The 16,629-nt window shown below is 43.6% G+C and overlaps 1 protein-coding gene across 1 annotated transcript; it reads right to left on the bottom strand.

Annotated features, from left to right (window-relative positions):
- Positions 1–247: 247 nt before the first annotated feature.
- Positions 248–14,049, bottom strand: LOC311037968 (protein-glutamine gamma-glutamyltransferase 5-like; the record flags this gene model as incomplete). Its single annotated transcript, XM_084047263.1, has 15 exons — positions 13,963–14,049; positions 13,233–13,412; positions 12,103–12,324; positions 11,215–11,333; positions 10,856–10,984; positions 9,147–9,321; positions 5,530–5,611; positions 4,513–4,622; positions 4,270–4,385; positions 3,473–3,599; positions 2,950–3,071; positions 2,596–2,770; positions 1,767–1,897; positions 623–756; positions 248–428 (listed from the first exon to the last, which is right to left on the bottom strand). The coding sequence occupies exons 1-15, from the start codon at positions 13,979–13,981 to the stop codon at positions 248–250; spliced, it is 2,022 nt and encodes a 673-aa protein (XP_083903389.1). The 5' UTR covers positions 13,982–14,049.
- Between the last annotated feature and the right edge of the window lie 2,580 nt (positions 14,050–16,629).

The raw sequence follows: 16,629 nt of genomic DNA, 5'->3' as shown, positions 1-16,629 counted from the left end.
AGGTGATTCCTTTGGATATGCAAGATATATATAAAAAAAACAATTCTATTATTTTTGTCATTTAGACCATACCACACCAAATCATGTATAACAATAAGAATGTTCTTAGATGGCTGTCCCAGAGCTAAAAATTGTAAAACCCATGCAGTGAACCACTGTCCCAGACTGAAGCAGGATAGATTACATCCTCACAGAGTGTGAGTGGTAGAAGGTGGACGACTCAGTGGTAGAAGACGTATGTCCTCTACTACGTGGTAGAAGACATACTCCCCAGGAGTGTGTCTGGTAGAATGCTGATGGTGCAGCTTCCCTTGATGTGTCTGAAGCTGGAACAGTCAAAGTCCACCAGCAGAGTCTTCACTCCTTGCTTGTAGGGACGGATGGTGAACTTGAAGCTCGCCTGGCGATGTGGACCCACCTCTGGTAATCTGCACATACACAACACAACACATACATTTTCATAAATGGAGATACGCACGCACACACGCACGCACGCACGCGCACGCGCACGCGCAGGCACACGCACACGCACACGCACACGCACACACACACACACACACACACACACACACACACACACACACACACACACACACACACACACACACACACACACACTGACCTGGCCTCAATGTCATCTTTGACCAGTCCACTGCCAGTGACAGTCAGAAAGCAGTTCCTCAGCTCCTCATCAAGTGGGTTTTTACACACAACCTCCACTGACAGCTCTCTGTGCTGCTGGCCCACCTCTGGAACCTACAAAACATGCACGCAAGCGCGCGCACACACACACACACACACACACACACACACACACACACACACACACACACACACACACACACACACACACACACACACACACACACACACACACACACACACACACACATCAAGTGGTTCAAGTGGTTAATGTAAAATAAAAAAAATATCAACATATGCAACATCTCGGCTCTGTCGGGTGGAAACCTTGTACGTCCAAAATGTGTGAAAAGTTGAAATATCGAGGTTTCTGCCCGACAGCAACAAGACTCTGTAGATCAGGTACCCAGGGGTCCTTGAGGGGCTTCCCCAGCCAAATGTGTTAATATAGAATACAAATCAGTTGAACCACTCTAACCCCTGGCCCCTACTTTATATCAGATACAAGCTCACAACGCAGACAAAATTGAGAAAATGTGAACAATTTTGAATACTTTTGAAGCATTTTAACATCACAAATCTCTAACGGGGGTCCCTGACACAATACATTTCAGATGGGGTTCTGCGGCCAGTTACATATTAATGTGGGGGTCCTTGGCATGAAAACATTTCAGAGCCACTGATGTAGGATTTTGGGACCTCATCCCAGAGCTGTAGTAGTAGTAGTAGTAGTGGCAGAGGTGGACAGTAAATACATTTATTTGATTACTGTACTTTTACTATACATTTTTGGAGGGTTTAAAAAAAAAAAGGCTTACTAGGACTCAAAAACAATATTGTACTTTTGACTTCACTACATCTAGGAAGGTACTCTTGGGACCCAAACTTACAAAAAAAAATATTATGAATTAATCACTTAAGTCCTATCTCAAATATAGTGAAAATAGCCGATCTGCAAGCTCACAGATCTACTATTTTCACTATTTTTGAAAATGTCTGACAATTTCTGAAAATACTTCATAATTTGTACTTTTGAATGCTTGAGTATTTACTTTACTTAGTATATACTTTGTCCACCACTGATTAGTGGCAGTTTTAGTAGTAGTAACTAATGTAGTACTAACGGTAATGGAGATATGAGGGCTTTCCAGTGTGATGTCTGCCTCTGTCAGGTAGATGGCATCTGGCTGCTCTTTGTCTGTGGCCATGACTGACACCTTCACACTGTCACCGTTCAGCATGTGTCCCCTGTATGCTGAGGCTCGAACCAGGATGGGGACAGACATGTCTAGAGAGAGAGAGAGAGAGAGAGAGAGAGAGAGAGACGGTTTGAAAACCTGTCAGTTAACACTCCAATAATTGACAAAGTATCATTTGGGCTCAACTCTGATAGAGACAGAAACTGGACATACAAGTTCACGAACCAGCTCTGAAATGGGAAAGCTGACGAGTCCATAAAGCCCCAGTAATCCGTTTAGCTGAGTGCAGCACAGTGTGTCAGAAAAACTAAATGATTTCAAGTGTGCCAAAGAACTTCCTAATGCACAATAATTAGCAAGTTTGCATTATTCCCTATGTGGTCACGTTCCCTGTGGTGTTATATATGTCCTTGTAAAAAAAAATACCTCCTGGGTCCAAATGGACAGTTACGAGTCTATACCTCTGACAGTGTATAAAAGTAAGTAAGTGGGTCGGAGAGGCCTCTTGACGGTATCAGCCGGGAGTCTAAATCAACTATAGATTTAGTCGACTAAAATCTTATGATATTTAGCCGACTGAAACTAGACAAAAACTAAAACATTTCAGATGACTAAAATATGACAAAACAAATTGGAATTTTATTCAAAAGACTATGACTAAAGCTAAATCAAAATTTGCTGTCAAAATCAACACTGGATACCTCTCTACTCAGCTGTTTGTTAGTGACCTGATCGTAGGGACAGACTAGTTTACCTCGTCCAGGCTGTAGAGTGACATCGTTCCGCTGGGTGCAGACGTTAGCAGAAGGTACACCGGTGTGCCTCATGACCTGGGTACTGATGTTAACAGAGAAACGCCTGGCTGCCTGGCCCTTATTGCTCATCTGCAGCTTCAAACTGATGTCCTGACCGTTGATGGACCTGGACACCTAGAATAATACAAAACCAATGTAAGAAGTATTCAGATCTTCTTTACTTTTCTAACCAACTACCAATAGTACCAATACCACAATATAGAATACTCTCAAAATGTTACGTAAAAGAACAAAAGTATTGGCATCAAAATATACTTATAGAGTACATCCATTGTCCTCAATTAAGTAAGTACCTCCTCGATGTTCATTGAAATGACCTTGGGAGCATGGACGCCATTTGTTCCATTTGTTCCATTTGTGGGTCGTCCCACTCTGGCGAGGGCGTGTTTAAAGACACTTCTCTCCTCGTCGGTACCTGTCAGGAGCAGCGGTGTCATTTCAGAAAAGAAAATAGGGGAGGATGCTGGAGTTTAAGTACTGGAGAACTTGCTTTTAGAAATACTGAAGTATTCAAAAGTACAAATTACAGAGTAATTTATTGTTTTCTTTTTAATATCAATGCATGCTGTATTGATATTCAGACATTTCCCCCAAATATCTTCAGAAATCTCAAAAAGTATCATAAAAGCTACAAGCTCACAACGTGCTGTGATGAGACGCATTGTGAGCCTGTAGATGGGCAATTTTCACGAAAAGAAAGTACTTAAGTACAGCACTCAAGTAAATGTACTTCATTATCCACCACTGATGTGCATTTGGGTGGACATGCGTGTGTGTGTCCTCATTTATATGCGTGCGTGCACATAATATATTCACCCTCTCTGTGTTTGTAGCTGTCTGTGATATCCATCCTGTTGTTGGAGCCCACAGACTTGGTGGAGATGTTTTGACCAACTCTCTTAGTGTCGGAAGAGATTATCCTCTTTGAACCATCGGCCATAACCTAGCAGTATACAAAAAAAACACATAATTGTAATATTATGAATGATAATGATAATGATGATGATAATAGCAATAATATTAATAATAATAATAATAACATAAGCTACAAAATGCTTAACCACATGAACCCTAGCACATGAATCTGAAACATTCCGGAATCCATCTTCGGATTCATCATCTCGACGGCCGACATAGCCTCAAACAGGCGAAACAGTTTGTCATGAAGCAACTCGCCAAGGTTCAGTTCCTTACACGCCCCCGTGAAATCACGAGTGACGTCAACCCACTTGGCGTTATTCTTCATCTTCTCAGGGACAATGCCCAGTCCCCAGCCAGCATCATCATCATCATCCTCATCGATGTTTGGGTGAAAGCAAAGGACTGCCGAGTTCCTTTGGTGTATGTGAAATGTATGTGATTTCAGAGGCAGCTCTCTGACTCCGGAGATTAATCTAGTGCTATTTGTCATACAAAGAAGTGGTTAAGTGGTTGGTTGTAGATCGTCTATTTTCGGCTCAAGTACAATAGCTGATGTATACAGGGTCCAAACTGATGTCGATGTTGTATTTTCAAATTCAGCTGGGGACCCCCTATACCCCTAAAGGCCCCACTTTGAGGACCACTGATATAACTAATTCCCTGAACACAGTTCCTGTCCAGCAGGTACTAACCAGCCAGTCAGTGACGTCAGCGTTGACCTCAGCAAAGACAAACGGAACATCGTATTTCTGGTCGGTGTGTCCGGCACGGACCGCTGCGACTGGAGCCGGACCGAGGCAGAACACGCCTGCAGGAGAGGAGAACAAACTCATGTTATGTCCATTCCACTGGTTCTCAAACTTAATTTATTTCAAGGACCCCCGCCTTGCTATGCCATAAAGGTTGCGATAACCACTGCTTGCAGAGACAAGTACCGTTGCTCCTCTCCTGTGGGGTTGCGTCCAGAACCTGCCAGCCATCATAGCTTCCATCCTCCTTCAGGTCTGGCCGTCTCATCCAGGCCTCCACCCACACATGGAATTCCCTGCGTGACACAAACAACAGTAAGGTAGAAAGGTTTATATGGGCACAAAAGGGGACACGGGTAGACGGGTACAATGGGTACTCTGACATAACACTGTCACTATGACTGTGCTCCATGGTGCTCTAGATGTGAGGGTTGCGTGGCACATACAGTAAGTACATGCACGCAGCGTGCATGTACTTACTGTATGTGCTTGCGTGTGCTTGTACTTAACGTCATTTAATTAGGGTCATTGGGATGCGTTTAAAATGTTTTTAATATAGACGAGAGAGTGCTACTGTTTATTTTCTGGGCGTGTTTTTAACTCCCAGTGTGTGTGCGTGCAGCGCGCTGAGAGTCCACACTGTGAATGGAACTGTTGTTCCATTCACTCCTCTCTCTCTCTGTTCTATGCCATACGTCGACGCTCCAAAATAGAACTGAGCTCTGAAAGACGTGTCGTCAACATGTTTTGACACATCCTGTTGATGCCCTCAGTGTAGCTGCATACGTTTTAAACAATGGGTGCATTTCATGACGCTCTTATCCAGACCGATTTACAATAAGCAAGGTAAAGACATACATCGAATGCAGAGTGACAGTGCAGACTCAGTAAACTAGGATCACAGGTAAACCAGGAACCTAGCATCAGACTAAACAATATACTGTCAAAATAATGTAGGCTTCACAGGGCTGTGAACAATGAACCTGGCATCTGTGTAAATAACATGCTATCTAAATTACATTTTAACCATTTAAAAAAAAAAACAAGCCCATCTAACCAAAACATGAGAACGAGTCTGCATGGTCAACAAAACAGGTCAAGTGTGTCTGCTTCTTTCAGTGTGTCAGGGCCTTTCGTTGTAAACCAGTTCTTGTCGGCAAGCACCGTCGTGCGAGGAGAGTATTGAATGAGAGTTTCACTCACCAAATGGATTCCTTTTTGGGAAGCTGGACTCCATAGTCTCCGCTGAACACATCGATGGTCAGGCTGCCGTCCATGTCGTGAGCTGACTTGAAGTTGGTGACAACACGGCATGGAATTCCCAAGCACCTCAAAACTGGAAAACACACACACACACACACACACACACACACACACACACACACACACACACACACACACACACACACACACTCACAGTATATCACATCTACAGACACTTAAATCTTATATCAAATTGCCTTGTGGGTGGACGGTGGACAGCTGATGTCAAAAAAACTACTCAATTCACAATTATTTGATTAATCGAAGAAGTAATTGACTAAGAAAATAATCGATTGCTCCAGCCCTAAAGCATGACTTATTTAGTACTGAACAAGCGCTGAGCCCTGTTATCCCGAACTGATAGTGATGTATTTTCTATTTACTAGTAAGAGCTGGAGAGACGGGGAGACCCCTGTTACTGAACAAACACTGTAATGATGATTATATCAGAATATAGAGCTATTCAACACTTTTTCATAGTGATAATAATTTATCTATACGCTCACAATGCATGTATCGCGACACGTTGTTGTGAGCTTTGTTGTGAGAATTATTTTTGCTTTTCTTTAAAGGCCATGGAGGTTTGCAGCCAGACCCTTTGACTATTTGGAGGTCTGTGTTCATGGAAAGGTTTGGGAACTCCTGCGTTAACCTAGAGCTCCAACCATGGTTATTATCTTACTTTCAAAAGTTATACCTTACAGGCCAGGGGGGTCTGTCTTTTGTAGGAACTAGAAGCTCGCCCCCGCTACGCGGGGGCTCGCGTCTAGCCCGCGGCCACGCCCACGTAGCGCCCGCGGCCACTTGGCAACTCATATAAGTGGCGTAGCGTCATGAGGGTCAGTGGGGCCGTGGCTCGGTCAGTGAAGACCCTGTAGTGCGGATGATATGTGGCATAGAGGGGCAGATTGTAAATCCCCAGAGGAAACATCCGTGGGCTACCATTGGTTCAGCGATGTGTGCGGTCGCCCTGCGGCCCCCCCTCCTCCACCAATGTGCAGTATTGAGAGCCCTGACGTCACAACAATTGGAGCGATGGGCACTGCACTGTGGTTGGTTAGGGTACACCTAGGGCCCAGGTAGAACCCAGTTAAAGCCTGCATGGGCAAACCCAGGTAGGACCCGCCTTGGTCCCACATAAACATGGGTAGTTGGGGCCCACCTAAGGGCCAGGTAGAAGCTACTTATAGCCTGCATGGGCATCGCAGTTGGGACTGAAGTGGATGCCGCTGACATTGCTGACATGGGGTCCATATGGTTTAGCCCACCTTGAAACCATATGGGAACTACGCTGGCATGCTGGCTGTAATGCAAACGCTGCATCATACCTGCAGTGTGTAGTTTGATGTTGTGTGTGTAGCAGATATACCTGCAGTGTGTAGATCAATGTCCATATGAAAGTCAATGCCCAGCAGTGTTTTTTTTTTCCCCAGCAGAGTTTCTAGTGTCTCTGTCTCTCTCTGGAAGAGGTTGCACATGAACTCTGCAGCCGCACTGAGGCGCTCCAACACAAACACTCTGACATTAAGCTGCTTCACACAACAAACATCAGCACGAAGCTGCTGTTTGTCCAAAAGACACAATATCTCCTCTCCCACCGACGTCATGTGTTCATTTATCGACAGCCGTACAGACTCCTTTTGACACGTTTTACCTCGTTTATCCAGCTCTCACTGACTCATCGGGCTGTTATTTTGCTGCGATCAAGTCAACGATGTGAGAGATTAGCTATCACAGACGGACGGACAGGGGGTGAAACATAGTCTTGCGCCATGCCTTTCGGCCTGGCGGAGACAATAAAAAAAGGAAAGTAAAGGAAATGAGCATTTCTGCAACAAAAGTAGTCAACAAACTATACTATGAAAACATGGGCCACATTGTCAAAGAATGTAAGAAAGAGGCAATCATGTAGAAAATAGCCGATCTACAAGCTTACAAAGCCTCTCAACGTGAGGCGTTTTGAGCTTGTAGATCGGCTATTTTCACAATATGTACTTGTGGAACGGAGTCAAACAGAATGGGGGGGGGGGGTCCCCAGATCAAGTACGTTTATTTGGGGGGGGGGGGGGGGGGCGGCGTGAAAGGGTTGATAAGCACTGCTGTAATCGGAGCGAAATTATCTGAAATTACTACATGACCATAATGCAGCCTAACATGCGTTGCACGGGGCGGTCCTGCCATTACGTTAGTTACTGTAGTTGCTGTGGAGCTACATAGTTCTCCAGAAGACACACACAAACATACACCATCTACAATGGACTAACTGAGCAGCAATATTGACATTCACCACACGAACGTGCATTGTTGACAAAGTGATTGCACAGCCGCTGCAGGCATGACAACCACGTTAGCGTTAGCGACATGGCAGCTATCACAGCGCCCTGTCCGTCGTCGCTGGGACTGACTGTCATGGCTACAGCAGTAACAGCAAGCTGTCTGCGATGCCATTGTCTGGAGACTGCTCTTAGCGTGACACGACCAATGAGAGTGAGCGCTGTAGTTGTTGCTAAGATACGGTGGCGTCTCTGCCCCATAGCTTGTAGATCTCTCACGCATGATTGGCGTAGGCTGCGTTGCCAGGTCTGACTGTTTGTATAAGCGATTTTGGGCTTATTTGGGTGCACTTTTGGGCTCGTTTCCATAGACCACGGCAGCGCTTATTTCTTTCCCGTGACCGATGTGGCAAAAAAAGTGCAAAACGAACCATCCGGAAGTAAATTGCGAGATGAAATATATATCACTTTTTGATTATTAGAGAAGGAGACACATGTGAAGGTTGAAAATGAAAGGTAGTAGATTATATAGTTTTTCATGAGGGATTTTTGTAGCAAGTTGTGAGAGAATTGGGCCACTCCTGTGGGCGGGGGGCTGATTAGAACCATTGGGGTTTGAAAGGAGACGCTCTCTGTTTGAGTGGAAAGATAGGCTCTATTCAGCAGCCATATTATCACTTCCTTCACAGGTGTTACCAATGATACTAATGAAGGCTCTGTTCCATTTAGCACAGTGGTTTATCCACATAACTCTGAGAGTGTACAAATGGAACCAAATGGACCCTTACGGGTTCATTTGGTTCCATTTGTACACTCTCAGAGTTACACACCTGTAAGGGGGCATTTGGAAGCCCATGAGGGTCCCTGGACCCCAACTGTAGACCCACTGGTGTAACAGAGTGTTTCCAGTGGGCCAAAACATGCACAATATCAGCACCCTGACTCTGACACTGTTTGACCAGAATGGAACAGAGCCTTCATTAGTATCATTGGTAACACCTGTGAATGTCTTCATAATATGGCTGCTGTGAATAGAGCCTCATCGGATCCAACATTAAGGAACTGTCACATTTGGAACCGTTAACTTTTACGGAACTGGTTTAACACGCAGTCAGAGCTGGTATGTAGGAGACTCCGCAAGTCTCCTACGGGAGACTCTGCCGGTCATCAAATTATTGGATTAGGAATGCGGCAAAACAAAGAAAAGACGAACATTTTGTGAACATTACTGTAACGACAACCAGAAGAGTAGCACTGAAGCTCACATTAACTTGGGTTCCTTACCTGTACACATCACCCCGGCGAACACGAAGCACTGCCCGTACTTCACCGCCTGACAGTCAGATTTGTGCCATTTTTGCAGGATTTTGACACTTCCGCTCCAAGAACTGGGCAAGTCGCCGCCAGAATAATCACCCCAAGAGCCGGCCAGCACTCCTCTGTCATCATTACAGTTGATCTGCACAAATAATACACAATGGTAGAAGACGTACTCAGACGTTTTACTTGAGTAAAAGTAACTAACACAAGTAGAAATACCCTGTTACGAGTTAAAGAACTGAATTCGAAATTTTACTTGAGTACAACGTTATTGGCTTCGAAATATACTTGCATTAAATATACTCATTTTGTAGAATGGCCTAATTCAGAATCATATTATTGGATATTAATGCAATAATGTGTTCATTTTAAAGTTGCAGCTGGTTAAGATGGGGCTGATTGTAATTACTTTAGTGGAGTAAAAAGTACATTAGTTCCCTCTCAGATGTTCCGGAGTATAAAGTCAGAAAATGTAAATATTAAAGTAAAGTAAAAGGTGCCTAACTGAAAACTGTACCCAATGCACGGTACATATGCACGTATGCTAATAGACAAACAGGCAGGTAGTTTAAAAAAAAATATATATATAATAATAATAATTACATATATATATATATATATATATATATATATATATATATATATATATATATATATATATATATATATATATATAATTTTTGAGCGGTGCAACCGCTCCTATATGAGGGTTTAGGACCCATCCGTGGTGAGTTTTTCTTTCCGTCGTGAAAATGTGTCTTTCGCTGTGACGCCATGCTGTGGAAAACACGCCCATAGGCTAAGCTTTGCAGGACGTGCTGTGATTGGCTAGCAAGACACATGATGAAATTAATAACTCATAAATATCACCGCTCACTTCACACTGGGTGTGATTTTTCACTTCTCTTAACCACTTAAAGGATGATATCAACCATTTTCAACCTATCTTCATATAATTGGTCCTCACTAATGCTCATGATAAAATTGTAAAAAACAAAAGAAATCCTACTCGGTCTGTGTCTGTGGACACTTCAGAAGCCTGCTTGCTTACCAGTCACATCATCGTTAGGCAGGGTAAAAAGAAAAGAAAAGATTTCAAATGTTTTATTTAGATTGTTATTAACGCGAGAACAATGGCTTCTATTGTGTTAACTTTCCAAGAATAGAAAGCCTGTAGTTTCCTACATTAGCTTGGATTCCCCATCGATAATGTAACTGGTAGGTGGGTTTCCGAACTGTCCACAGTCCTCTGAGACACAGGCAGAGTAGAGAAAATAATTGGTACCTTTTAATGAGCGTTAGTGAGGACCAATTATAATATAATAATCATGGACTTGATGAGGGCTGTGACCAGTTGCGGAGAATGCAGACACACATGCACACTCACAGCCATTGTCATAACTACAGTATGTGATAAATCGGACTTAAAGTATACTCTGTTAGTTACATGGATCCAAGTCGGAACAAAACCGATTAATTGATAATTACAATAAACGTGCTCTGAAAATGTACGGGGCCCACCCATCTGACCACTTAACACGGCTGCCATGTAGTCAATGGGTGGGCCACGAACACTTTCGAGACTTTCAAATTAGCCCTGGTCCAGAAAAAGTTCAGACTAGTAGTGGCTACTATACAAATAAACCTTGCCTGTGCCTGTGCCTTTGCCTTACCATAGCACTGACCACTCTGCTGACATAGATGGGGTTACAGCGAGCGGCGGTGTCATCAGCTGAGTCTTTCTCGAACTTGGGGTTGACGTCCAACAACTTCAGACAAATGTCCACCATGTCTTCCTCAAACTGGACGGCGAGAGACACATCAAAATATTGAGTTTAATAAAGATTTTTTTAGCCACATGAATGAAATAAATGTTGATTATGACCAGGGGAAATAACGGCTAATGTTGGGCAATAGTTTGTCCGTCCATCCGTCCGTCCGTCCGTCCGTCCGTCCGTCCGTCCGTCCGTCCCTCTATCCATTGTAATGCATACCTGTCACTGCCACTGATGTAATCTAATGTAATGTTTACCTGTCCATAAGCCCAGTCCTTAGCTTCAATGTGACTGTGTGTTCCTCCGTAGATGATTCCATGTTCGTTCATCACATATTCCTGTCTCTCAGCCTTCTCAGGAAGATGCACCAAATCATCTACACACAACACAATAAACATCCAGTCATTCTATACACAAAACAAACAAGATAAGTGCAGATCCCTACTAGGCCAGGTGTACTACCCAGCAATGTATAAGTTATATAAAACCTTATTATTTTTAGTCGTTATGCCAATTGATAACTGCCAACAGCAATAGGCTCTATGCAAAGCAGCCATATTGGGAATGAATTGGGCCTCTTCTTACTTCCTTCACAGGTGTTACCAATGATACTAATGAAGGCTCTGTTCCATTCTGGTCAAACAGAGTCAGGGTGCTGATATTGTGCATGCATGTTGGCTCACTGGAAACACTTGAGGGGGTTCCAAATGGCCCCTTGCGGGTGTGTAACTCTGAGAGTGTACAAATGGAACCAAATGGACCCGTAAGGGTCCATTTGGTTCCATTTGTACACTCTCAGAGTTATGGGGGTCCTTGAAATTAAAATGTTTGAGAACCACTGCGCTACACTAAATGGAACAGAGCATTCATTTGTGTAATTGGTAACACCTGTGAAGGAAGCAAGAAGAGGCCCAATTCATTCCCAATATGGCTGCTGTGCATAGAGCCTATTGTCACTGCACCACAGTGGATTTGAACACACAACCTCAACAGTGGTGGGCAGGCACACTTTACCACTGCACCACCCGAGTGCTCCTTCTTAATGTACTTTAATGAGATCATTATGGATTTGTTAAAGTTCAAAGGTGTCTCCCTCCCTCCATTCGTACCTTTACACCAGGGGTTAAAGAGCACCACCAGCTAGCCCATGAAGACTTTTGGTCCCTCGCTGGTTACAGACAGTTCGTACTCCCCTATGGGAGCGTCAGCAGGGGGGGTCACATCCAAGATCACGCAGCCTCGATGAAGGGCGGAACCCTCGTGAAGCTCCGCCTTCCATATCGCCTTATCGCCCTTCCTATGGAATCCCGTGAGGCCTTGGATACCAAACACAGCCTGCGTACCGAGCTCCTTTGAGGCCTTGGGACCTACAATTTACAATACATGTTGACAATTTATAATATAGGCTCTATACATAGCAGCATATTGGAAAGAAATGGGTGATGATTCTAATGAATGTTCGGTTCCATTCTGGTCAAACAGAGTCAGGGTGCTGATATTGTGCATGTTGGCTCACATGGTCTGCTACACCAGTGGGTCTAAAATGGGGTCGAGGGACCCACATGGTTCCTTGAGCGGGTTCCAAATGGCCCCTTACGGATGTGTAACGGGTCCATTTGGTTCCATTTGTACACTCTCAGAGTTATGGGGGTCCTTGAAATTCAAATGTTTAAGAACCACTGTGCTACACTAAATGGAACAGAGCCTTCATTAGTATCATTGGTTACACCTGTGAAGGAAGTATGGAAGAGGCCCAATTTCTTTCTGCTGCTGTGCATAGAGCCTATTGAGGCTTTTAACAGACACTCTTATGCAGAGTGACTTACAATAGGCAAGGTAAAGAACACATAGCAGCATACATCAAATGCAGAGAGACAGTGTCTCAGTGAACTATAGGATCACAGGAAAACTTCATGATCTCATTGGTGGAATGTGGTTAGAACCTGATGTTTATTCTTGATGTAGTCTGCTGATGTAGTCACGCATTATGTCTTTGTTTGACAAGAAGACATTAAGATAGGACTTTTAGGGACTTTTAACATGAAAATACTATTTAAAAATAAAATATTTTGGCATCTATTGTTATGTCTCCATTATGACCACAGATATATGCTCTTTAATATCATATTATACTGTGAAGAGTGAAGACCCACATCGAACAAAGTCCAGTCCAATCTTTTCATTTAATGGCCCCCTCCTTTTTTCCCTCTACACCAAACCACTTCACCAAAAAGCAGATCTACAAGTGCACAAGACGTGGCGGGTCATACGGTACCTGTATCAACGGTAAAGCGGAGCCGGTTGGCGTCAGGGTTATAAGGTCGCAGCAGGTCAACGGTCAAGACGAATGACTGGCCCCGCCTCACGATCAGCTGGTCAACTCTGATGTCACTGGTGTGGTGGGAGGAGTTATTGGTCTCACAGTGGAAGTCCACCTTCTTGTACGTTGCACTACCTACGGTTCAAGAGTCATAATAGTGTGTTAATGAGCGTCTTTGGCAGTTTGACATATAAAACGTTTGACACTGATGAAGCGTTTTCCGAGATTAGCTCCTGACTCACCCAGGACCAGGAAAAAGGTCCTCACAATGTTAATTTCTCGAATTCCCTTGATAACACACACACACACACACACACACACACACACACACACACACACACACACACACACACACACACACACACACACACACACACACACACACACACACACACACACACACACTATACACACTCAATAGGGCTTCGCACTACTGTGCAGTGCTCGGGCCCTAATAATAATCATTGCAGTTTCAATAGGGCTTCGGACTACTGTGCAGTGCTCGAGCCCTAATAACGCACTTTACATTTTTGCAAATCACAAAGTGCTGTAGCGTGTGTGGGTTTAAAAACAAATGGCACAAAAATAATACCATACAGATAAAATAACGGTTTATTAATTCAAACTAGACCATACCCGGTAAATAACCAATTAATAATAATAAAATACAGTCCTGTTTACTTACTCAGATCCGAGTATGCCATGTTTGTGTTGTCTTACAGAGGTAGAAGTCACAGGGAGCTGCGTGTATCGTATGTGTGTGTGTGTGTGTGTGTGTGTGTGTGTGTGTGTGTGTGTCTGTATGTGTCTGTGTCTTGCTGTCATGCAGCAGTATAAATACCTTCCCAACCCGTCTCATTAGAATGTGATTCATGATAGACATCTATGTGTGTTAAACCGGTCATGCTTTCTCTTTTCTTAGATGAAAAGAGAAAGTCACTTAAAGCACCTTCAATGCAGGCACACAGGTTCTGAGGTGAAGACATTACTTAACCCCATGAACCCTCTGGCCTCACTCTGGCCAGCCCTGGCCTGGGGTATTCCAGTCAACTTAGTATAGGGTTTTAAGTGCTTAAACTATTGTGTGCTTCTAGAGTGACCGGACGAGAATCACTGCTTTAGAGAGGACTGACCATCCATCACTCACTGCCTCAGGCGATCAGTCCCAATCATACAGGTGCAACAGGCTTGCTGTTTGCTACCTAGCCTACTGCTCCAGAATGCCACTGCAGCCTAGCACCCAACCACACCCACTACCACAACTCACTGGTCTTCACCACTATTAAACTAACGTTAGACTTGAGCCTTATGACTTCATAAGACTTAATACTCTCCCTAACCTTTAGTTAATTGTTAATTAGCACCTGGCAAACGGCTTGATTATTGTAGTTAGATTAGATTTACATTTGTAGCAAATACTCAATGTGGTTAAAATGCACGATACAAGTGTGCAAAGTATACTATTTTTAGTTACTGAAACCACCACAAGGCCTAGTTTCCTCTTCAGTAGAAGGTATTGAAAAGTGTGCTGAATAATTGTCCCCCATCTTGATAAATATGCCTGTGATATACATGCCTGAGCACAGACATGTACATGTCCAGGAATGTACGATACACTTAAGGGTCCTGGTTTGGGGGTTTGGAAATATGGCCTCCCTAAACTAACCCAGCACTGTTCAATTCAATTCAATTCAATCTTTATTTCAGACCCAGGAAGTTCCATATCACAAGAATACAACACCACACAATAAAAACAGAAAAAACTAGAAAATGTGCTCCTCGGAGCACAAGTCTCCGCCAGCAAATATTGGAATTTATTCCTAGATTGGAACTTTGTGGATAGTGTGTACGTCAGATGGCACATTGACTGCATTATCGTGGATTGCCTTTTGTCTGCCTCTTGGCAAGCCAACAAGTTTCATGAAGGCAATACGTTGACTTATCAACCTTTCCTCTAACGGGTGCAAATCCTGCAGTTCTCGGGGTATGGCATCCAGTAATAAGTTGTTAGCCCAAGCCCGTGGAGGGAGTTTCCCCATTTTAATGGAGCGATGACATGTGTGACAGATCCAAAGTGTTGTTTTGCTTGATTGCAGTTGGGTCTTTGTCCAGGAGACTTACAGTATCTATTGTTGCTGTGTACTTTGCAGGTTTTAACTTTACCACTGTTTCTCTGTAGAGCATTCGTTCACAGGAGAAACAGACATAATTGGGTCCACTTTCTGACATCTTCTTTAAGAATGCGGCACCAGCTTCATCAGCTTGAACGTCTTCTTGTTCTTTAGGTGATCTGTAGCATCTCTTCTTATTGGTGTAATCTGCTCGTTGATGTTGTCCTTCTTCTATTGAATACTATGACCAGTGCCTTCTTTTCCTTTCGATGTTCTTTACAGATTCTTGTACTTTTTCTTCCAGAGAATGTAGCAATCTTTGCTGTGTCATGTTGTCAGCATTTGTGGCTCGTCTTTGTTTTTTGTCATTTAGGGATTCAAGTGGTCTTTGTCTCTGTTTCTTAGCTTTGGCTTTCTGCTGTCGGCATTGCGCCTTTGCTTCTTCATGAGGTTTCAGACGATAATTTCCTGTTTCTTCAGTTTGCGTAATGAGAGTTAGTTGCAGCTGTGATCTCAGCTGTAATCTCAGTTTGTACTGGAAAGTGCTGTTCCTGAGCACAAGTCTCCGCCAGCAGCAGTATTTTTGGTAAGGAATTTATTCCAAGATTGGAACTTTTTCTGCTAATATCTCCTGACTAAATGTTAGCTTGGCTGATGGCACTGATGTCACTTTGAAACATGTACCGCAATGTTTCGAAGTGATTCACCTATTTATAGGCATGTATTTCGTCATGCGTCTCGCTAGCCAATCAAAGCACACCCTTTCAACATATTGTCACGTGTCACGTGAAGCTTGACCAATGTTAGCTTGGTGGAACCAATGAAAATCGGCCTGGCGGACACAATTAAAAAAATAATAATAATGCAAATAGCCCACATTGTTCAGTTTCTGACATACAGACATGTGCGCCAATGGTTCCACAGTCTAGAGGTGAACCTGACAGAACTGCGTGTGGGGTCCGTTATGACAGCGATTATGTAATTTACTGACTCAGATGCTCTACACATAAACCTATACATAAGGTTACGTAGCACAGCAGAGCAGGTGGGTACCCCAACACTAACAAACATCTGGCTTGCACTGGAGCTTCTTGGAGCTCTCAGCAGCAGCCTCATGCAGTCATTATAGGCCACTGTAAGTCGTCTGATGGGGGTGCGTATTTTCGATAAGCACAAACGGCCGTTTGTGCTTATCGAAAATACGCATTGAATACGCATCATACGCAAAAAAAGCATTGGCA

Source organism: Gymnoscopelus microlampas, assembly GCF_963454915.1.
Source record: "Gymnoscopelus microlampas genome assembly, chromosome: 21".
Taxonomy (NCBI): domain Eukaryota; kingdom Metazoa; phylum Chordata; class Actinopteri; order Myctophiformes; family Myctophidae; genus Gymnoscopelus; species Gymnoscopelus microlampas.
The sequence above is the reverse complement of the archived record's forward strand: the minus strand, read 5'-3'. Positions and strand labels throughout refer to the sequence as shown.